This window comes from Platichthys flesus, chromosome 2, assembly GCF_949316205.1.
Source record: "Platichthys flesus chromosome 2, fPlaFle2.1, whole genome shotgun sequence".
Classification (NCBI taxonomy): Eukaryota; Metazoa; Chordata; class Actinopteri; order Pleuronectiformes; family Pleuronectidae; genus Platichthys; species Platichthys flesus.
This window is the reverse complement of record NC_084946.1, coordinates 23,977,884-24,002,664: the sequence shown is the minus strand read 5'-3', so window position 1 is coordinate 24,002,664 and position 24,781 is coordinate 23,977,884. Positions and strand designations below refer to the sequence as shown.

The window sequence follows — 24,781 nt, the reverse complement described above, 5'->3', positions numbered from 1 at the left end:
GTTCTCCTCTGTGCAGCCTGAGCACCCTTGCACCTTCAATTTCCTCTATCCGCTGAACCCTCTCATTGTCCTTTCCAGACTCATTATGACTCAGTGTGTACGTGGCTGTGGCCCATTTGATGCAGAATGATGAGGCAACTGCTACTTTTTTCTTCAGTTGCTGAGATTCTGCCGGAGAACCTTGCAAACAAAAAGAAAAAAAAAAATCTATACTCCAATACGTAATTAGTCTTCACTTCTCAGTTCGCTTTTCATTCGTGCGTCTCATTCAATCCAGTGAAAGACGACACCCGACCTCAGCCGCCTGCAAAACAGACAAAGCTCCGACAATCACCTCTGATAATTAGATTAGATAACCAGTGTTCATAAAGACATCTGCTGTCTTGAATCCTCCTGTAGTTAGTGTCACTGACAGCTTTTGATTCTGAGCCTTTTTATTGAATATCAACCATTAGTGTGACATTATTTATATATAATGTGTTTTCTTTATCACTTTGTTAACACGTACCCTTATGACATATTTTATAAGGTATTTAAGATAGGAACTAAAACTCTTTTGTAGATGGGAGCTTGGTCTCCTTTTCAAACTGCCTTGACTCCGTCCAACACAAACATGAACTTAAATAAAAAGGTCACAACTCGCAGCACCACAAACAAAGACTTGTGGAACTCATAACAGAACTGGATTACAAATGAACTATTGTAAATATTTATGTGTGCGCAAGTTGTAATATTAATGTTCGTGTCTCAAAGCTGTATAACAATCAGTACGTTCTTGTGCTCTCTCTCTCTTGCCCAAGTATTTAAAGCATAAATGAGTAATTACAAAAATGAAGCCAAAATATCAGATACGGGGGCCGCCATCTTGCACTTCTGACATAATTTAGAGCCATAGTCTGGAGATGGTTATCACAGAGTGGAGCCACGGTATCAAGCTCCTGCCGATTCATGGGCTCGACCAATCGCAAGTCAATCAGTCAATCCCATTCATATACCTCAAGTAATTAAAACTAATCGCACTGGAAAGCTAAACACTTGAACAAGCATCAGTGTGATAACACCTAAACGACAGAAACCAAAGTGAACGTGAGCTTTTGGCTTTTTCCGTTTGTTCCATTGACCGGCACAGAGGAGGCAGGATTTATGACCTGTGCTGCAGCCAGCTCCCCGGGGGGGCAGTCAGGATCAATCGGCCTCACTTTTTGGAAGCCGTCATGTCTTCAATCTTTAAACACAGTCTATAATTTACGACCACACATTGGCTTCCCTTCCCCTATCTCTGTCCTTTCGACTGCAGATGTACGACACCATAAGAACAGACGGGCTTTGCTGAGTGACAACATTATTTCATGCACAATTTAAATTCTTGTTAAGTGCCAGGAATAAGTCAGAGTTGAGATAAGGAGGAGGGAAAGTCTGCTTATGGTTTTCACTGTTGTAAAATTACAGGTCTTATCAGCCTTCATAAATGTGTCTATATTCAGGTCACAGCACGGAGTTAGGACCTGAATGCTGAGCACGAATCTGGTTGGAGCAGAGGGATCGTATGAATACCAACTAACTGAGTAGACATAGTCCGGGATGGTCTGGTCATGTTTCAGTCTGCCTTCAGATGATTAAAGTTGGATGTATAATACAATGTAATCTACTTCAGCAGCTTTGTTGCACGGATCTCAAGGGCTTCAATAGTTGGGAACACAACTCAATGTTCAAGTGAATGAGGTCAAGCATTAAATCAAATCTCTCTGATTCATGTTGTATTTCAATCAGAGCAGGACTCACCATAAGGTTCTGGTCCTGGAGAAGTTCTTGTCGACCCTGCAGAGAAAGAAATAGCAGCTGATTAATGCAGATTCTCATCCGGTGTGTAACTGCAACTGCAAGTGACAAAGCAAAGATTTGAAGAAGTACCCTTAACACAGACTTGAGATATCACGTTCACCAAAAACATGTTTTATGAGACTTGGGACATCCCAAATACAAATGATTTAATCTGTGAGTCTGAATGAAAATATTTACAACATTTGCAAGGATTCTCTTCGGGCATTCTTAAGATATCGCAAGGCAACAAAAGGGTTTGGTGAGGTCACAGGGTCCTTGACCATTGACCAAAACCTAATCGTTTCATCCTTGAGTCCAAACAATGTGCCAAATGGGTGATCCTGTTAAGCCCTATTCAAAACAACATGGGGTCACTGTGACTCCCAGAATCTAAACAGTTGATCCTTATGTCTAACTCAACATTTGTCCCAAATTTGAAGAATTTCCCTCAAGGAATTCTTGAGATATCGTGTTCACAAGCATGGGACAGAATACAGATGAACAGACTTCAGTGCCCTTCAATGCAAAATGGTTGTTGTTCCTTTCTGTTTACTTGATGGCAGCAAAAACTAAATTTATATCAAACGTCAACAACATTTTAACCTTGTTAAAATTAAAAGGGGGAACTAACACTTCAATCAGACATTTAAGGTCTTTCTTATCGCACTGGGCATTTGCATCGTTAAGGAAGTACAATGTCGAACACTATACATACACTACATATACAGAGATGGTTATGGATGAGGTTAATTATCTTATATTAACCAATTACACTTTGTTAACTGTTCTCCTTCCTCACACGAGCTAATGACTGTAACAAATACCAATTAACTTTGAATAAACATGCGTCCAGCGCTCTGTAGCAGCGGCGGCAGGGAACTCATCAACGTACGTGATGTTGTCGATCACAACAACAACACATCCACTACACCGGGTGTGATCACACAACAGATCTGCAGTTGATGGGTCTGCGAACTGAGTCGTGCTTCACCGAACTTTGAAAAAACTGATCTTTTCGCAGCAGCGGATCCCTGCACCAGTAATAAAACTGAGAAACGTGTATATAAAACTGACACGGCAGCATGCAGGGTGTAGGAATTATGATTTGTTGTTGTTGTTAAGTGGAAATGTTGATAAGCTGCGAGTGTTATCGGTAGAATTAAACTGCCTGAGGGGAAACAGAGTCTGTGCATCACTTCTACAGAGTGGTAGGAGTTGTGCGGCACTTGCTTTCGATTCGCTCTGCATACAAATGAAACAGGAAACAGATCATTCTCCCATCTGGATCAATCTTCCCGGCAGCCTCTGCTTGAGTGGACGCTGGTTGGGGCCAATCAATCCACTGATAATCAGGGCTAATCCCTTTTTCCTCCGGGCTAAGCCAATCAAATGAAAACTGCTAGCATTTGATGCCACACACACACACCTCAGTAAAAGAACAAAATGAAAATCACAGAGATAATTGAAGCCATTCTTCTCCTGTTAGTGGATAGAGAGAGAAAAGGCAACTGAAGTTTGTTTCCACTACGAGGTTCAAAGTGTCAGATTCTCAATTTGGACCATCCCTCATCCATAGACCAAGATATCTCAAGAGTTTTAATTTAAATTTCCAATGCCATTTGTCCATGAGGCAAGTTAAGTGCCTCAAAAACAATACACTCACCTGTCATTTGTCCACAGCTTATCGATTATTCATTTTCCTCACAAGGTCTCATGAAAAACACTTTCAAAATGATGAATGAGATGCTGTCAAAAAGAGAAAAGTAAACCTGTTTACTGTAAGATTTACCAATGGAGAGTAGGGGTGCATGCAAAGGCTGCTCTTGATTTCCCCTCACCCCCATAAAATATTCATAGAACGACGTCTTATTCAGTTTTACCATAATTGATTTATGCCAAAGAGGGCTGGGGATGTATAAGAGCAGAGTGCACAGTCTGACACCATCTGTGTTTTGAGGAGCAGCTTAAAACCTGGTTTTAGATTAAATATCGTCTCTACACATATTATACAGATTGAATTAAATACAGAAGCACGTTCCTGCTGCAGATACACTGCAGTAAAAGCAGAAATGCTGATTATGAAGTAAAGGTCCTGCACTGAAAAAGTTAAAAATGTATTTAAAATATCATAATCTACTTGTCATATTAAGATAGTTGGATGGATTGATAATATGGATAGATGGATGTATGTGTAGGTGGGTTGATTGATAATTTGATGGATGGATGAATATAAAGCGAGACATAAATTAAAATAGAAGAAAAATTGCAGAAAAAGTTGATATTTTTATATAAAAAAAATAATGAAAGTTGGAAAATGAAAAACCAATGAACACATAACATCTCTGTGGATGAGCTCAGCTGCTCGATTTTTAAGTTTCCATCTTCCACGTCCTCTAATTAAGGTTTAATTAAGTTTTACTCATCTCTCAAAAGGGCAAAGAATCAATTTGCCCTAGCATGCCCACACCACTGGGTGGCAGGCTGGAGCCGGGGTGGGTTTGACCTGGTGTGACCTCTGATCTGTCTCTGTCTTCATTGTCTCCCAGCCTGATAGCATCTCCATCCGTGGCTCTGGCTCTGTATCGTTACACCCCCCCCCCCGTTTCCTCTCATGTCTCTCTCCAGTGTTTCAGCCTGTTGTCACAATATTAAATAAAGTCGTCCGAGAGCAGATGGGGTGATGTAAGAAATTGAAACAGTATCGATGCTTTTGTGTGTCTGAACGCGTTGTGTTTTCACCAAACTCTTGTGATGCCCACTCGCAGCGCGGCGGCTCTGTCATCACACACAACTCACCTTTTGTTTTTGAAATGGAAACACTGACATTCTGCGAGTCGCTGCTCTTTAGCTGTGTGTCTGTTGCCCGGCGTGTTGAGAATGGAAATATTTGTTTGCCAGTCAGCGATTAGCCGCCCCTGCTGACACAGGCAACACACTGTGTTGGTGTTAACAGAACGCGAGTGGGGAACAGACCATCACATAAACATCCACGCCTCCATCGTCACTCACTCACGCAAGTACATGGGAGGAGGGAAAACAGGCCGAGTTATTATGGCTGTAAGTCATAAGGGTGCAGGTCAAGGTTTTGAAATGATTGCTTAAGATTTAATTTAGGGCTGTGGCCAAAAATAGACAAATAAACATCAGTCAGTATCAACGACTATTGTGATAAATGTCCCATTAAACACACATTTTGAGTGTAAAGGTTCATTTCTGCTCCTGAGTGGAGTTTATGTTCCTTTAAACTCGCTATAAACAACAAAACCTTTAACTAATCTGATGTAGATCAGTTATATGTTCTAACTCCTCACTGTGCTTACACAATGCATTATATAGACACGTTTTCACACATTTGTGCTTCTACTATACGGATTATCATGGAACATGTGGAAGGATAAAGGAAGAAGCCATTAAATCTACATGCATATCAGGGGCTGAGATACAGGTGAGTTTGAATTGAATTTGTGAGTGTGTGTTATTTGGTGCAGATCCAAATAAAAAAAAACAACAGATCTAGTTAATTTAGATGTGGTTTCATAAAGGGACTGTTCAGAGTTGGTGGAAGTACACGCTCCACTAAATTCTATAGTTTATATTGATTTATGGCCCTACTCTATTTCAATTTCATTTGATGAACGCTTATTAAGTCTATAAGATGTCAGGAAAAGTATTTTTAAAAAAAATTCTGATGGTAGAACCCAGTGTCATAAACAGTTTTGTATAAAACACTGACAAGCAGCAAATTCTCACCATTTACAAACTGGAAACTTTACAGGAACATTGAAGCATATTTGCAAAGCTTTCAAATTCATGTCTCATTACATAAAAGTATTTTAAAGGTTTCAAATGTCCAGCAGGTCTAATAAACAATTAGATTTGATATGATCTGAAATATTCTCATTAAGATGGATTTCACCTTTTACTCTAATAAACTATTAGGACTATCATTTTAATTCATAAGTAAAATATTGAATCGTGTGACACAAAAACTCAAACCGCAGCCTAATTTTCTCCCTGGCAGGAAAAGAGATGAAAGTGGACTCATCCATTCAGACAGAAATCTCTATGAATCGTGTTAGATGAGAGAGATCGATACGAGAAGCAGCTCTGTGCATCCATCAGCCTTTCTTCTGGTGTAATGACGAGGAAACGTAAACCACTCAGAACCAGATCGTCTGCTAATTATCCGGCGTCGCCACTTTCTTCTCTGCTATCGATCTGCTCACGCTGGTGTGAACCGTTTGTCTCAGTCTTTGTTTCAACGTGTCCAGTAGAAGAAAGGTGGGGACGACCCTCTCCACCCCCCCGACTCTCTCACCAGCTGCTTTAACCACATCGACGGCAGTGAACCAGAACTTCTCAGGCTAATCTAGTTTTCAGGGCTGCAGTCGAACTTTTGGAATAATTGGACTGAATTCAATCCAGCTTTAGTAGAAGTGACAAGGAAAGCCCTGAAGGGGGAGACGGCAGCTTTTGACTGGTCGCTGGGTAAAGGCTCCGGTTTGGCAGCGTCCTGATCAGGCAAACAAACATTTTAATCTTCTCCAAGAAGAAGAAGTCACCGGAATAAGAAAAAGATCATCCATATGATATTTGTACAACATAATTACCTTTACACAGAATGACCGCGGAGGAAAAGAGAGAAATCGAATTAAACTACTTTTGTCTCAATTTGCTTTTTACAATGATATTTCCCATAAAACGTTTCTACTTTTCCCTCATGGTTTTACAGCTGATGTCATTTAGTCAGAATTTAACATTTAAATCCGTATCTAGTAATTTATCAATAGCAATAAATTCTGATCAAATCCACCTGCACAAGTCCCAAGTTTTAAAGTTTGATAAACAGTATCACCTTTTCCACAGCATTGATATGAATTAATTACTCTTATTGGTATTAGAGAAATACTTTAAAGCCATGAACTTGAAATCTGTAATAAAATACTTTTTGGCAGTGAAATCAAGCTGTGAACACATTGACATATCATCAACTTGCAAGTTAGTTCAGTGAGCTTGTAGACAAACGCTTGTTTATTTACACCTTCAGGAGTTTAGCGCATTATCAGGAGGAACATTATCATCAATTTGGAGCCACTTTTCTGGCGTTACCTTATTTAACGTCCATTATTTCCCCAATTGTCATTTTTATATTTTAAAAAATTCATTCGAAGTGGGAGAAAAAGTTCATAATAAAACTGTAATGACCAGTTAAGATTCAAAATAAACAGTCGATAATAGCGTCAGAGCATCTGAAGAAGTTTTCCTTGTGATCCAGTAGCTTCAACGATTCCCTGTGCTCTTCACCCGTCAGTAAAGTAAACCAGTAATGCAACGCTATACGAACATGGAGAGAACGCCGGCAAGCAAAGCTGTGACGACACCAAATCATCTGAGAAGAGGCGTGTGCACGTTTTGGATTCTATGTCGTACACAGCGATGAGCCTGAGTGACAAAAGAAGAGGCTAACCCGTTAGCAGCAGCGGAGGAGGAACCACAGACGGGCAGGGCCGACGTACAGTGTTCATGTTGTGTGTGTGAACTTACAGCACTAACCTACTCTTTCCTTAAAGCTCTGGTTTTGGTCTCCACCACCTCCTCAGGGAAACTATCAAGCTGTTTGTTTGTTGTTATTATTACTAGACAGACACAGTGACTGTCAAATAGTGAGCAGATTCAACGTGATTACATTTAACTTTAATCTGACATATACCTGTAATGACTTCAAGAAAAACTCTCATAACTCTCAACAAACATGGATCTGTGTCATCATGCAAAAAATAAATAAAGCATATGTATATATGGATCTGATGAGCAGCCTGGAAGTGAAGGTTCACACACAAACACACACACACACACAATCCTCTGATCTTGCCACTTGTCTCCAGGCTTGAAACCAACTTCACTCAACAGCAGCAAAACAACCGGCTGCAATTTACAGCTCACGAAAATACCAGCGCCTCCGACTAACTCTCTCTAAAACCTTCAGCTCCACAAACTCAAAAAATCTGAAAATAGGTACGAAATAGGTCACTCAGATGAAGCAGAGCCTCTCAGCTCATGAGGGGGTGTCGGCTTCACCCGCTTGTTCCAGAGGTTAAAATCCGAGTGGGAGGTTTGAAGAAAAAAACAGAAAGTTTACTGGATATCCAAAATAGCTGTTCACCCACACGGCCCTCAACCACCTCTTGTTTTTTTAATTGTTTTCCCAACTTCACAAAATCGCCCCGCTTTGAATTTGCCCAGCATAAAAAGAATCAATCCTGCAGGAGATTGAGGCTCAAATTGGGCACAATTTCCAGCTTTTATTTTAGCTCATCCTTTTTTTGTTTTGCAGTTGTTTACTAGTTAGTGTTTTGCCAAAACAGCCACATAATTATGTGATAACAGCAATTTCTATGAAACAGTGTGCGGAAGAGACTCTGCAAAAAAATCATGTCTTTGAGGAGAAAATCCTGAAGCAAACGCAGAACAGTAATTTGTTGGTCCATTTCTCTTGGAAAATCATTTTTCTCCCCCGTTATGCATTAAGCATTAATTTCCCCGGAGTGATTCTTCGTCAACAACAACGCTTTTAACAACAGAGACGGATTTTGTTGACAAGCGCAAATAAGACAAAACTGTTCCACAGATTAAAGTGGAAAATGTAAACCTAATTTCTTCTGTTGAAATACGTGTGTTCATTCATCTCGTGTTTTCTAAGAATCCTGAGGCAAAGACAGGTCAGAGGAACAAGCTGGAGACGACAATTATCAGAGTGGATCATGGATGGATGGAGAAAATGGAGGAAGATAAATGAAAATTAAACACAATGGAAAACTCAAGTGGCTCCCACATGTGACCATATATCATAAATCCTGCCTCCTCCATGTTACTGGATAGGACATGGACCGAAAGTACACATCAAATCTATTTTAGATTGCTCTTATCACACTGATGCATGTTCGAGAGTTTCAAAGTAAGTTTGGTTTGAGTTATTGGATCCAATAAAATGAGGTGAGATGTCCTGATTGACAGCTAAGCCTGACTTCTGATTGGTTTAAGTGTGTGTGTATCTCCTGGTTGGAGTGCACAAGATGGCAGCTTTCCTATCTCTGGAGACACTTTGTCCATCTTTATAAACAGTCCATGGTCGCCACTTAAAACCTGCAGTAAGTGACTTTTGTGTCCAATTGCCAAGTGTGAAACAAGCTGGAAACACAAATTTGGCAAACTTCATATAGACACGGTCCAAACATCACCATTTATCCTAAGTGTTTCTGGCGACCCGACAAATTCAATCCCAATAATCGCTCGTCTTCAAAAACTTGAGCTTTCATATCTCCTGAGACTCTTTAGCTGATCACTTCTCTGTGTCCAGCAGCTACCCTCACTGATCTGTGACCTTGGTTGTGCCTTACTAGAGTTCAAGTTTATGTAATAACTCACTGCTGCACCCGGGACTGGGTTGAGAGCAGTAAGAGGGAACCACAACAGTAGAAACAATGAGGGGTAGAAACAAAAAACAAAAGAGTTGAACGCTGCTGAAAACATCCTGGTCGACTGCAGGTGAAGAGCCGAGTCAGGTGATACGTGAACTTTATTACACATTCATCCATAATATAGGAAAAAGCCATAACACATCTGCATTTATCACAAAGAAAACACAATTTTCTGCAATATTTTTCAGTTAAAAAACTAACTGATCCAATTAGAAAATAACAACCAGATAGGTTTGTTGTTTTGAGATTGTTTCCCTGCACTTAACGACTCTGATGGGAGTCTTTAGAAAAACTACTGCAGTACAAATGAGCCTCAGTGGCCCCTGTTGAACATCAGGCTCAGGCTCAGAAGCTCTCACTGAGAATACTCACTAATGTGCAAGGAAAGGTTGTGATGTTACAACAAATATCCAATTACCAAACCTCAGAAAGGTTAAAAAAAAACTTGTTTCACAGGTTTAGAGTGTCGATAGTATTATGCTTTCTCTTTTTTTATCCTCCAAAATGTAACTCCCAAAATCCCATTGCACATCTCGGTATGAAGTGGTTGTTGTGTTTTTTTCCGTGCACAACTTGTTGGCTGCGTCTTCCCGGGAACACAAGCTTCCTTTCAATCTGACTCTGAATGTCAAATGGAGCCTAATAAGTGTTTTCAATGCCGACTTGGCAGAACCCACGAGCATTAAAATACAATAGTGGAAGTAATTCCATCGGCTCATGAATTCTGATGCATTGTGGAGCCGAGCGGCTCATCGCTCATAAGCCAAAGTAGTTTCAGATCCGAGAGATTCTCTTTGTCGATGGACTGAATATATAAAGAGCTTCTTAACGTCCACTCAGAGTGTTTTTTAAGCTACAAGTCACATTCACACACATATTCAGCAGCCACAATCCGAAATGTGAACTAGAGGCCTCAGGGATTGAACCGGTGACCTTCAGATGAGTGGAGGACCCGCTCCACCTGCTCGGCCACAGCAGGCCACGTGCCTCAACCCTCTATCAATAATGCAATTGACCCATTTAAGTGTGTTGTTCCCGACTGAAGCAAAGATGCTGCTGCCCTTTGTTTTCCTGAGAGTGATAAATATACACCCGGTAAATAAGCCTTTAATTGGATCCCTGATCCCACACTAACTCAATATGCACAGCGTTTGATTGTTTCTCTTGGAACGCAACAGCATTTCTTAATCTGCTTGTTTTACCAAAAGAAAGAAAACAGCAACAACATATAATCCCTCGTGACATTTGTGGATTTATTTATTTATCATCAAGAGAACGGACACATGTGCTCAAACTGCCTTCAGTCTTCATTCAGGATATTCTGTGGAGAAGTTAAGACAGCAACTTGTGGGGGAGAAAGGAACTTGTGGGATCGAGAGGATCAATTTATCAATCGCCTGATCACACCATTTCTCAGCTCAGTGATTCAGCATTAAAAGACAAAGCTGTAAGTCGGGAGTTCACGGTGCTGAGGGTCGTGGCTGAGCGGGTGCACCACAGCTCCCTGAGCCGTCTCACACTCTGCCCTCCCTGCACCTCGGTGACAGACGGGCTGGTAACAGACACACAAACACGGTCCTGGAGATTCATCACAGGAGACACAGCCGGGAGAGTTAATGTTTCTCTGTTCTCTTACCCTCCGTAAGCTCCGAATGTGTAGCTCCTTCTCCTCTGAGGCATCCTGCTGATCAGCTGTGGAGATCCAGGTGCAGGTCACAACTCTACAGAATAACATTCATCCCTTTACCTTCTGTTTTCCTTACCGTGCACCTCCCCTCTGTTTCTATATACCTCCAACTCATCTCTCCTCCCTCCTCGTCCCTCATTGAGTGTGTGTGTGTTTTGTCTGAGTGTATTTTATGTGCATACACACACACACCCTCCCTCCCCTGTGTCTCCTCTGTGCTCTCTGACTAAGTAGCTCCCATCTCTGCCAGATTAAAAGAAAGGTGTGTCCAGTTGTCCTGTCGTCCTCTCACCCTGGAAACAAACAGGAGGATTTCTCTCACTCCGACTCATTCGTTCTCATTTCAGCAGGAAGACGACACAAAGGACTCAAATCTTCTCTTTGTGTCTCCCTGAATATTATTTTTATGATTTTTGAGGAAAATAGGTAAAGGAGACAACATGTGGCTACACTTCTTTCTAACCAACTTACAATTAATGTCATTGGACTATTGAATAATCAGGCAATGAGTTTGTAGATCGATCATAATAAGCAGTAAACATTCAATTTATAACTTTTATGTTGTACCTTGAATCAAATTAGAGATTTCTCTGGTTTTGAAAGTTGTTGGAAGCATTTTGAATAATGTAAGTTCACAATTCAACAAAATCTAAAAAAAACTATTTGTCCTTTTGAGACATTTTAATGTAGAAACTCATAAGATATTTTACTTTATGATAAATGAGGAATATCAAAAATGGAATATTAAGTGATGTCTAGATAAGATACGACTAGATGAGATTTATTGCTCATTGGGGAAAATCAGATATTGCAAAAGCACAAATACAGAATAAATACCGGTAAAAATTGAATAGAATAAAATAGATTGGGAAAAAGGTGGATTAAAATTATACTATTACTAAATACGAACAATTATACACAGCACTTGGATGCTAATATTTAAAGTTGTCTAAATGCTATTTAATAGATACAGGGACAACATATTTGAAGGTTTTAATTTGTATGGAAACAATAAAACTTTCAACAATATAGTGGCCAGGTGAGAGAAAAGAAACCCTCATACTGTTATGAAGTTGCAAAGCCAACTTTACAAAGTTTGCTTTTAGAGTGAAGACAGTTTGTGGTTTCCATTTAATAACTGTGATGTCCAACAACTATTGTCTAATGCATTTTCTAAAACAATATCTTTTAGTTTACCATCAACTTGCCAGGTTCAAATCTCAGATGCCATCTCGGTCTGAAAAGATGAAGCAAAGTATCAGCTGATAGACGTGACTGTCAAGTTACTGAACCTTTTTCAACCTGGAACAGACGGAGAAATATTTCACCACCGAAATCAACCCAATTTCTCTTTAACTTCAGGAATAAATCAAACAGAGACGTGTAAAAAAAAGGACACCTTCATCAGGTGGAGTGTGTGGAAAGGGATGTCTTCGTCAATCTGTTGGCAGAGCACGTCTGCTTAGAGTTAAACAAGAGTGGACCATTTCACCTCATTCTGATATTGTCTCTTCTCATTTTATTTCCTCTCCATTCCCCCCCTCCCCATCCTCTCCTCTCCCTTCATGACCTCTCTGTGCCTCTGGCTGCTGCCTCTGCTGCTCATACTGTAAATCTGAGTGAATCATTACCTTTCAGTTGCGATGGGACTGTACATCCTTCCTTTGTCTGTCGTGGTTCGAGTGCAGCCACTGTCCTTCTGTCCCCCTTTACACACCAGTTTTAACGCTGGGCTGGACCGATGACCCCCAGTCGACCTTTTCTGTGATTCTATTAGGTCTGACTGGACAGTGACCAGACATAAGCTATAAATCAAATCAGAAGCTTAGAGGAGAGGACGTCTGAACAGGTCATACATATCCACAGTGTCCTCATCAAGGTCCTTCAGCTCCTTTATGGACAGATATGGATCCAGTGTGTCCTCTGAAATCTGACTCTTAAAAAAACAATCCATCATATTGTCAGCATGGGATTAAATTGATAGTTAAGGGCAAAAGAATGTTTCATAAGTGTTGCACAAAAAGAGCAACTTAGAATACATAACAGTGGCTGTGAGCCTGTTTCCTGTCAGGGGCCATATCGATCTCTTCTGATGTCAGATGGTTGTGATGATGATGCTATTTCACAACTGACTTTTTCACCAACACAACTTGCTGAAGAATCATTATTTAATCAATAATTCCTCCCTCCTATCAAACTTGGCAGTTATCCAAGGAACTGAAATGTCTTGTTAGGTGATATTTTGTTGTATAAAAAGATGGACGAGGCATGTCCACTTTCTCCCACCATCCTGAAATGAAGACAAAATATCACAGATACAACCGCATCCATTTTGCACATTTAGAGCCAGATTCTGAACAGTGCCCATAGGGGGAGGGAGCTGGAGGTCAGCACGCGCTCAATCAATCCCAACTGTCAATCATTGAAGTTAAAGCCCGATTATATAGCATTGAATAACTAATTGAAACCTATGTTACTGGAGAAATAATGATGTGTTTTTCCAATAATCCATAATCTGATGGCTTTTCGAAAAAAACTGATACTTGGCCAGTTTGAGAAGCTCCGAAGACGCAACGAGGCCCCTTCTCGAATGTGAATGAGGATTTCTGTTTCTCAGTCATGATCCTGCTCATTGTAAAACATGTCTGCGTAACACGGCCTCAGTCAGAACGTGGTCTTGTTAAAAAAGCTGCTTGTCGGGCTCCAAACTTCACCAAAGAGCGTTGACGTCATCCAAACAACACGGTCAGTGTGTCCCCGCAAGGGCAGTCAGAAGTCACTGTGATGCTCGTCAGCAAGGACACGTGTTTTCTTCAAATGATCATATTTAAAAAAGGCCATATACGGACCCATAAGCCAGAGGTCCCTATGCTTGCTATGAGTATTATGTATAAAAGTATGATTTGGTCATTATATTCCTCTTTGTAGGCCTTTTGTCCAAAAGCTTTTCATGCTGTTATGTTGAGCTGAAAAGATATTTAAATGCACTTTCTCATGACAGTCCTCCTCCTGTAAGATCCTTTTGATACTTAAAGCAAAGTGGACGCTCCTGTGTTCCAGTCGGTCTGTCCTGATAATGACGTGTCATTTCTCCAACACAGTAATTCTCCAGAGCCAGGATTCTGCTGACAAACTTGTTATTGTCGCCACAGTAATATAGTTTCAAGAGCTCTTTTCACTGTTGCCTTTTCCCTCGTGTCTTTCATAAGGTGTCCTTCGCGAGGATGTGAGAGGCAGGAGAGAAAAAAGGCCTGTTCTGTACCCAGAGTAATCTGTGTGAGGCAGGTGAAAGGGACGGGGCAGCTCGGAGTAATTAGTCTTTGTCTGTGGGTTTCAGTCCCAAGGCGTCGCAGCCCGACAGGAGAGTTCCTCTAAAGCAGGTCAGCCTTGACTTTGAAGACTTGACTGGCGACGGGAGTAGGGGGGGGGGGGGGGGGGGGGGGGGGGTGCAGTAATGAGATGCTGCCCTCTTGTGGGATGGGGTCCTGTCCACGTCTCCAAACACTGTGTGCTGTCGCAGGGAAAACAAACCGGTGCATTTTCTTCTCAGGCGGTGAAAATAACCGAAGAAAGAAACTTGCCACCAAAACATGTGAAGGTGATGATTAGCTGCAGAACCAAACAATATTTCCTTGTCCACAATTTAATAATGACACACAGGCTCATAATAACCTTGTGTTTCACATCACGGCTGATATCACTGCTGTAAAAGATAATATTCAATACCCGACATATATCAAGAGCTGATATACAAACAAGACTTCAAGACACTGAACTCCACAACACCAGAGTTAAGTCTTTGAGACCGCTGACTGAAAAAGACAGGAAATCAACAAAGCCATTGGGGGTCATCCAAGGGGGATAATGAATGTGTGCACAAAGTTGTATAGCCATCCAGCCAATTGTTGTTGGGATATTTACAGAACCTTTATATTTATAGAGCCACCGATTTATCAGATGGACAAATACACAGACACATCAGAATGTGTTCATGTTTACTGATATTAAAACTATAGAATAAACAATTCAGAAAAGATGTGCATGAATGTTTATATTTTAAAGAATTTTAAATAATGTTTGGTCGTTTTTTTTGAGTTTCCTTTTATTTATAATTATGTATTCAAGGAGAACATGGTTAATCATGACAAATAAATGTAATTGAGTTAATAATATATTAATATTTGACAAAGGATTTGAAAACGACATCTTTGAAATGTTTTTATACAGGCCTATTTGCCGTATATCGGTATAAGAACCATGTTACTCTCCTAAATAGATATGGGAAGGGCTCTAGATATTTTTAATAGCAACTACAGTGATGGACTGACCCACAGCCTGATTGACAGGTTGCTGTCTAATCCCTATAGCAGCTACAGGGTTACTGTTGGAGTGGATCAAATTGCAGGTGACACAACCATTAGCTGCCACTGAATCTACAGGAAGGTGATTAAGTTCAACACAAACAGATTCTTCTATAGAGAGAAGTCCAAACATCCAGACTCCCTCCAGGTGATGAGCCTTCACGCGCAGCAGCAGCTCATCATATGTGCGTCCTAAGGGCTGAGAGGCTATTGCACAGTTAGAGTCCACCTCCACCCCCTGTGGGAACAGCGAGGCGGGACACAACTACACCCGTGACAAGATCGCAGGGACAACAGGCTCCGACTCAGTGGCCCGAAGTGCCCACGACCATGTCTCTGTTTGCTTTTTGTCCGACTTGCTGTAGTCAGGGTTTCAGGCGAGAATGGAAGAAACAGAAAAGAGCAAGGGTAAGTGCAGGGGAAGGCTAAAGACTCATTAAGTTGTCCTGCAGCAGCACCACCTCGCCTGAGAAACTACTTTTCACCCTCTCCAGCTGCCGGTGTCTCCGGGGGCTGTCTGAGAGCTCCGTGTGACACCTACAACTTTGAATTTTAAGCAGATAAGAGTCCACCGCGCTTCAAGCAACTGTGTTTACAGCCTGTGATGAGATTCACAGCAGGGAGATAAATATAAAGAGAGAGAGAGAGCGCTAACACCTGCAAATACAGAGTTGTTGTTTTTGTTACACATGTAGGTCGGAACCAGGGTTGGGTTTTAAAATCACATACAAGTTCCTACACCATCGATACAGAATAACAATGGAGACTTCGGTGCCTGAGCTCCGTACTGACATATCTGCCCTGCTTACAGGCAACATCAACAGCACTGTACGTGCCTATTTAACATAAACTTTAACTGTGGTCTCAATATACGTGGCTCTGGCAGCACATAGCGTTAGCTAAATGCTACCGAAAACTTGAAGCGGCCTTAAGACAAAATGCCCAAAGTGGAAAAAGTTCTTCAAAAGCTTGGTCTAAACTTCAGCTGCTCTTAGACCCACACTGAGCTCCGGATAATCTCCATATATTCTCCAGAGAGGTTGTACTTGGGAACACAAATAGTCGAGCCAGAAACTCTGGACTTTCTCTGGAGTTTTGCTCCCGACCTCCAAATAAAAACTTAATAATATAATAATAATCTGGAGGATTCACCACAAGCAGGTCGGTGTATTGATGACGTTTCTAAAAACACATACAAATGAGGCTTCATACACAACTTGGAAAGTCAACAAGATCTTTTAGTGATAAGGGCGAATGAGCTGTAAACAAAAACCTGTGATCTCCACAACAAGATTTATACATGAGGCTATATTGTGACTTTAATGCTGCGCCAACCCCCCCCCAGGCTGTAAACTCTGGACATGTGTGTTGCTGTTGTGAACGCTTCTCACCGGACAATCTCCTTCATCTGTGAAAGGCAAAGTGTAGTAAAACAGTTGTGGAGCAAAAACAGGAAGTGCAGACGAAGCCACTCTCCCATAACCAAATGCCACAAATGAGATTCTCTCTCTATCTTTCTCTATCTCTCTGCCACACACTGCAAGAGCCAGCTTATCGGGGAGGGGGGGGGATGCTGAAATGTTATAACTCGCTCATCAAAGACAGACAGATTCTGCAGGAGCACGAGGGACTATTCTCGTTCCACATCACCCGGCCCCTTTCCAGATCTGGATGTCATGAATTTCACAGCTCCTCTCCGGGCCATGATAACAGAGGAGGAGAAGAGGGGGAGGGAGGCAGGCAGGGAGGGGGGGGGGGGGGGTGTCAGGGGGAAAACCACATTTATGGAGATAGAAGAACGAGGGATATATAAAGCATGATTAGCCACGACGAGACCCAGTTGCCCTTACTCCTACTTTATCTTCATTCGGCCCATTTACAGTCATGAGTAGCGTGTCGGAGCGGAGATGAGGAAGAAATACGAGGTCACAAATCACACCGACGGAGTGGGAGAGTCTGTCAATGTGCCCTGAGAGCACTACAGAGTGAGGACACAGCAATTCATATAGCTGCAACACACAGACACACACACAATGCCACTGAAAACCCCCAGCAGGACACGTAACTCTTCCTCCGGGGGTTGAAAACTAGGATCAGACGCCCATTAGAACAAATAAAAGAGAGATGTGCTGAGTGGAGCCGAGGAGGAGAGGGAAACCAACTATTGAGTCAGGCAGGAGGAGAAACAACCCCCCGGGCCACATCCTTGGATTAATGACTCTGCAGACAGCGGAGCAACAGAGACTCAGATCGGGGGCCGACTTTGATTTATACACTTGAGAGGGTTGGACAGGCAGAGACTCCGCAATCGTGCGTCCTCATCAGAGTAATCATCAAATTCAGACCTGCAGGGCCCGTCCACCTATACCACAACCTCTTCACGACCTGCGATTGGCTGTTCTGCAGCTTCACCTCCTTCCCGTTCGGCTTTTTGAAGTTCTTCCACTTCAAATAGCCGATCAGACACGTGCAGGAGCAGGCGCTCACAGTTCAACAGCATGTGGGTTTGGAGAGGAGGTTGTTAAAGCGATCAGATGAATGGGTTTGTTTGTTTCCTCTACTCGTGGCGGCTGTAACGCTTAATCGGGGGCTGCTCTGCAAAATTACCTGTCATGTTTCATCACAACAACTTTAAAGTATCGAGGAGAATAACACGGAATGTCAGAGGAAATTTAAAATATTGTTATCTCTGTGAAATAAAAGTAATATTTCCTTTGTAAAAGAGTTAGAGTATACATATTGTATCATACACTGTTCATGAGGTCATAAAGGATTAAATGAAAGGGTGGATATTTTAAAGGGGTGCTTCAGTACAATATGCAATTCACCCGTTGAAATGCATTGTATTGAATATTGTATACACATCAAAACTCTGTAGCTATATTGGTAATATTTATATCTATCATCAATTCACATCATATAGAGCTTCATTGTTCAAACCTACTCAGTGTTATTTAAAGACAGGTTGAGCTGTAACGAGGTAAACATCTAATTTATTGCATATTTGATGTAATGTTCAGCCACAATGAGATTTTTGGTGCCGAAATATATAAGGAGTACAAAATTTCAAATACCAGTTCATCAGCTAATATGTATATTGATAAAGTGTCAATGATTCCTAATGTTTCTTTATCAAACACTTAGAACAAAACCTTTTTTATTTGAGGCTTGAATTGTACAGTCAAACCATAAGCATTATTATAAGGAATGAAAGAAAACACAAATACAACCAAATATAAAAGACATTAAGTTAAGAAAATGTGAATTTATTATGTATTTACTTGATGCATATCAGAAAAACATAAATGCCAATTCATCTGTGAAAGTGAACCGCTTTAGCATCCAACCGATAAATTGTTCTCAGAGTAATTTCAGTTGGAATAATCCAAGATTATATATCTTTCGTGATTTCTGTGAAAACTGCAAAACAAGAACAGAAAATGTTGTTTTAGAAATGATGTCACTTCAGAAGAGAGAAGAAGAAGGAAACTGTATGAGCTCATTTAATTAACATCAACCAGACTTGAGTGGTTGAGCCTCCTGCAGCCAATAGCAACTCATTCCTGCGATGCATTCATGTTAAACCGGCAATAAAACCAGGGAACAGATGTAATTACAGAGACATGGAATGTAACATACCTAAATCCAATTAAATATTTTTTCTCTGCAAATAATCTTTATGCAAATGTTCACCGCTATGAAAATACAGCTCGTACACAGACGTTCTCTGAAGGAGGAGATAATGATGTGTGCGAGCGCTCTGCACACATTACAAGCAGCTGCTGGATGTGAGGGAATGAGCCTCAGCTTGAAGCCTGATCTCCGTGTTCTTCCTCCTCTTCGCCTCCTGGCGGTCGCCCCTCCACTTCAGCTCAGGCACCAAACGGTAAAACAGCTCTTTCATTTGCCTTTGTTGCCACTGTGGCATTTGACCAAATCTGATGGTGCTGCCACCGTCCAGCTCCTGCTGTAGCCCTGACCCTTTGAGCCGCACCCCCACAGACACCATCTGAGAATCACTGAACTGGTTCCTATGGGGAGACGCCTCAGACTCCCCATGACGGCGGTTACCAACCACAGGCTTGTAAGTCAAACCAGTGCCTCAGGTCTCTTCTGAAATGTATTTCCAAAAGATATCTGGTTATTGATTAAATTTGAAATGCATAGTGAGTGAGGAAAACTAGAAACAGCATTTTGGTATATGAACCATAGACTGTACATAGAAATGAAGCCATTCTTCATGTATTCCATCTTTTTATGCAGTCTTGGATTCCGGACACACATTTATTATTAAAAGCACTAATTGTGTCTTCCCAGTGACCATGACCTTTGACCTGTGATGAACAAAATCTATTCACTTCATTCTCTAGTCCATGTGAGCGTTTGAGTCAGATGTAATGAAATGTCTCCTGGCATTCCTCATACATCATGTTCACACCGACAGGAGGTCACAGTGACCTTGACCTTCCACCACTAAAATCAAATAAATGAATCCTCCAGTCTAAAATGAATGCTTGAACCACATTTGAAGAAATTCCCTCCAGGCATCACCGAAATATCTCGGTTACGAGAGCGGGCTGGACGGCGTCAACTTAAATACACATAATGCTTCCGGCCAAGGCATAAAAATACCCTTATCAAATTTCTACACATGAATACAAGAAGAATCAGAGCTTAGACATATGTAAGAATAGCCATTGTGGTGGCAGCTGTTATAAACAACTCACAGATGTGGACCACTGCACAGTTTTCAGCCCCAAACAACACCCTCAACAACACCTTATCAATTTCTGTTCAGTGCTTCTATTCAAACTCTGCTGCTGCTCTCAGGCTGAGGGAGTGAGGAAGAGGAGTGTCCGAGGCCCGGGTCATTTTTCATTTCCTCTAAACAGTATTCGACTCAGGGATGAAGAACCACCTCTGTTCCACCTTTCAGACCGGAACCGAAGCCTATCCAGGATGTCTGTGTTTTTGGATGATGGATGACGGGCTATGCAAGGTCACATCAAAAGGCAGAGGGAGGGAAAACGCAGGATTAAATTGAATTTAAATCCAATGCACCCTTGGGGACTAGGACAACGGACAGAGAAGCAGTGAATTGCCCCTTGAACAAAAGGGAGCTTCATGCAAATGTGCGTAATTCCATGAGCCTGAAATCTATCCCTGCAACAAGATAAATGTTGGATCAGGAAACGAACACGCTGCCGAGGTCTGCTGGTGTGTTATGACCCTCAGAGCGGCAATATGCACAGGAGCTCAGATTAAAAGCTGTGGCAGTTTGCCGTTAGAAGTCAAATCCTGCTGGAGAGCTGCTGGATTTTATTGCAGGACACAATGAATGCCAGATTTTACCATGCTGTGGACACTTTACCTCGCCACATCAGCAAAGTAAAACCCACTGCTGCTCCTTCTCCTACGATTGAATTGTATGATTTACAAACTTGATCTGTCTTTACAGAGTTCAGAAACCTTGTATCATTACACGTTTTAACTTAACTCATCAATTTCACCTTGGCACTGACCCTGCAGTGGGTCTACGCTCTAGAAGAAACACTCTAGAGCGTAGACACTCAACTCGAGTAAACACTCCGAGATTGAGGACTGAGAGCGAGCAGGTCAAGGATTTGCAGACACCCATTTTACCCAGAATACATTGGGATTATTTGGGAATCTCCCCGCATTAGATTGAATCTGTTCTGGAACCTTGGATTGGTAACAAACATAGGATTTCAGATGATCTGGTGGAGTGAGGCGGGTACAGAGCCATTCGTGTTCCTCGTTAACTGCTCTGAGAATCATTGAGGCCGTCCTGATATCAATCAACTCTCCATTTAGACCAGAGCCGTGTAATTAGCCACTTGTTGAAAGTACAGAACGAGTCAGTGGGGATCTTAAGAAGAACCTGTAGGCGACTCTTCTACTGATCAAGAGGAGCCTGTAGGTGACTAATTAAAAGACATCAGAGTCTTGTTGCAGGGACACCTCAGCGGGAGAGAAACATCCTCCTACAGCCACTGGAAGGACTTCCTTCAAGGCCACATTCCTCGGCTGAAGGATTTCTATTATTACCTTCCTCTGAACAACTACGTCCATATTATTTCCCTCTCGATGATGCAAGGTTCAGCAACCTGCCGATCAGGACGCCGAGCAAAGATGTTGATCCGTGACATGAGAAATTAGTGAATCATTTTTTTTTCTTTGCGGCAGGAGGGAACTCCTCTGAGAATCCGGAGCGTTTGCATATCTGAACCTGAAATGAGTTCGGCTCAGAGTCACGACGTTCCCCTGTGGGCTGTCGGAAAACTCTGTTAAATTCTCAGAGTTCCTGTTTCTCCACCGCAAGGCTTCATTAACACCGACTGGGAGATCAGGGGGTTTATTGTCATGGGCACAATGGAGACACTGTGGTTCGAATAAGAAATCTTTCGGCTGAATAAAGAATTTCTAAATTACAACAAATCCCAGAGATGCTTTGTAATTGGCTTTTTACATAAAAAAAAATCACGGATGATGTTAGTGTTGGAACATTTTTTATTATAGATCAGGTGATGTTTCTATTCCACAGCCGACACTCGTATTAACGGATCATAGAGACTATTGCTCATGTTTAATTTAGAGGGAGTTGTTGCTGTGCAGTGTTTATGTGGTATGTACCCTCGGGTTTGAATGCACTTATTGTAAGTCGCTTTGGATAAAAGCGTCAGCTAAATGAAATGTAATGTAATGTAAAGTAATGTGGACAGAACAACGTCCTTTGGAGTGATTAAGATGTCTGTGTGATCACAGAGATAAAATCGAGAGTAAAGATAAGATAAGAGTCAAGCAGGGGCAGTTCATCTTGAGTGAATCAGCCGGGCATTAAGCAGCCGTTTCTCCAAACCTCTCAGACACGTCCAGTAAACAACCACATTAGTTATCGTAGAGAGAGCCCTGTTTTCTAGACGGGACAAAATAAGGACTCTTCCCAGAGCGTACGGAGGAAAGTTATCCAGCAGGTTAAACACAAACAAATGATTCCAGCACATTAGTGATAACTTGACAATGCTTTTATACTTTATAGTGGATTTTACTTCTACTTGCCCTTTTATAAGCAGTATTGATGGTTTGCTGTGAATCAGGTGGCTCACTGAGCTACCGCTATTATCCATATAATCACCAAGGAAGTTATGTTTTCTATGCTGTTTGCAGGATTTCCCCAAAACGTTGAACCTTGGTGTAGGTATAAGCCTTCGGAGGATTTCCCTTTAATAACTCCTGCAGCCTTCCATTGTCAAATTTGTCCTGTGACAGTTAACCAATGAACCAGAGGCCTTTTACTCACTCACAACAACATATAAGATCACAAACTTTTGTGTTTTGTGCCGTTGTATCACTTTATTCCGCCCCGTCCTTCCCCCCCTATATCGGGAGCACCTCCCATGTTGCTGTGCAGTCAAAATCACCACAAAGTTTTTACCGTCCTCACGGGCATCTTATCGGTCACTCGGGTTGTGTTGTGCATGGGATTGAACTGCGTGCTCTTGTGTTTGCACTGTTGGGTTTTGTGGTTTCTGCGAGGTTTGGGTTTCTATGTTAATTCTCACAATATTCCACCACATTAGCATAAGAGCAGTGATAAAGAAATGCACCTGCTGTTGTCCTGATCATTACTATTCATGGAACGAGGACTCTGCTGTGTATATTCATACATCAGGCCCATGTATTGTGCGTTTGTTGAATATCTCTTTGCCCGGTGAGGCCCTTGTTTTCCCTTTGTAGCTGCATTTCACAAACAAGTTCTATTTTAACACATTTAGTGTTGTGTTGCCTGTTGTTATGGATTCCAGAGGCCTTGAAAAGTACAGAGTCTGCAAAGAGAAATGTAGCTCAGGACGTGCACAACACCGTGTTTGACAGGCCATCTGCCATGTCATGGGGTTAGGGTTAGAAAGACTCTCTGCTCCCACTGCTTCTTGGCCCATGACTCAAAGAAACTTGACTTCCTCACAGCGGAGATCAGAGCAAACTGGCACAAAACTGAGGAGGAAGGACATGAAACAAAAACTGTTGGAGTGAGTCATGACTCTGCCTGTACACAGGAGCTCTTCCTCAGCAGAGCCAATGCTCACTGAGGAAATTATTCAACAGTCAAGTCAGTTTGTCAAATGTGTTAATGATAATTTGCTGGAATACAGGATCATAACCAAAACTGGTTCACCTGAATCAAGCCTCTGTTACTTGTGGAGGCGTTTTTCATTTTAATTCTTATCACCTCACAGAACTATGAGAACAAACCATTTATTTATTTTTCTCCTGAGGTAGCTTGTTCTACTGTTAGAGGCTCATATGTAACACTGAAAATAATGTAGAAGGAAATACATTTTGCCCCCCCCCCCATCATAATAGATATTTCACAAATGATCTGGTCCAAGGAACATCAGGAAAAATATCAATTTTTCTTTCTTTTCAATAACCAAACTGAAAAAATGCAGAGAGAAGGAGGCGAAGCAGTAAATAAGATGCTACATTTAATGAAGGGGATCACAGGTTCAGCTACACTCTAAGTAACTACTGCCACTTCATGCAAAAACACAATAGAGGCAGGAAAGGAGCTTTTAACGCCCTTCACTGAACACTTTATAACAGTCTGGTCTGTAATTACAGAGTCGAACCCCTCGAAGTATCACATCTTTGTCAAGGTAATTTCTGCAGAGAAGAATGGCCTCTACACAGACAGTGGTGCAACAATCTCAACATATAGCGGTGTCAGCCGTCTCAGACGCCACAGGAAGTGACCCGGAACACTCCCCCCACCTCACAGCTCGCCACACATTGGCAAGACAACATGTTTTTTCCTCTTTTGTTGAGATTTCTAACCACCTCCCCGGGGAGTAGGTGAAGATATATAAGCTCGGATTCTGATCTCGATTTTTGTTGTCAGTAAAGTGTTGTGACGTGATCCGGGTGAGATGATAAATGGTTGTTGGTATATGTGTGAAGACCCTTCTCCACTGGTCAATAAAACCCACTGTCACCCACTAACATCTGGCTTTTGTCATATTGGCTGTGATGGAAACATGACACCTGGATGAACCCACTAATTGGCTGCTAAATAGCCATGAAGGTTTTTGTATGTAATGTCGGGAACGTGCAACAACTGCCATTTCTATCTTTGTATCCGGCAAGATGCAACACAGGCAAGACAGAGAGTTCGTTTCGGGCACAGAGTATTTAAAAAGTGACCAATCCAAATCAAATCACTTTCATAGAAGTAGCTGTAGCCACATGTGAATGAGTTTATCCATCATGCAGTGGATTTGTTGGAAAAAAAAAACCCTATTTAATAGGAATTAAGTTTTCTCTCATTTGTCAGTATGATCCATTATGAATCACGTCTTAATCGGCTGTAGTTTGCCTTATTTGACTGGTTTGTTGACTTTAATATGACACACATC

General features: G+C 41.6%; 1 protein-coding gene across 4 annotated transcripts in view; it reads right to left on the bottom strand.

The window, feature by feature from the left end:
- rap1gapb (RAP1 GTPase activating protein b) overlaps nucleotides 1-24,781 on the bottom strand; it is a 96,458-nt gene that overhangs the window by 52,780 nt on the left and 18,897 nt on the right. The window contains exons 1-2 of one of the 4 annotated variants that reach the window (XM_062407126.1): nucleotides 10,936-11,053; nucleotides 1,783-1,818 (exon numbers count right to left, since the gene is read on the bottom strand). In XM_062407126.1, coding sequence (XP_062263110.1) covers nucleotides 1,783-1,818; nucleotides 10,936-10,979 — 80 coding nt within the window. In that variant the 5' untranslated portion in view covers nucleotides 10,980-11,053. Of the gene's footprint in view, nucleotides 1-1,782; nucleotides 1,819-10,935; nucleotides 11,054-24,781 lie in introns of those variants that run through there. The other 3 variants (XM_062407127.1, XM_062407128.1, XM_062407150.1) reach the window with 3 other exon arrangements.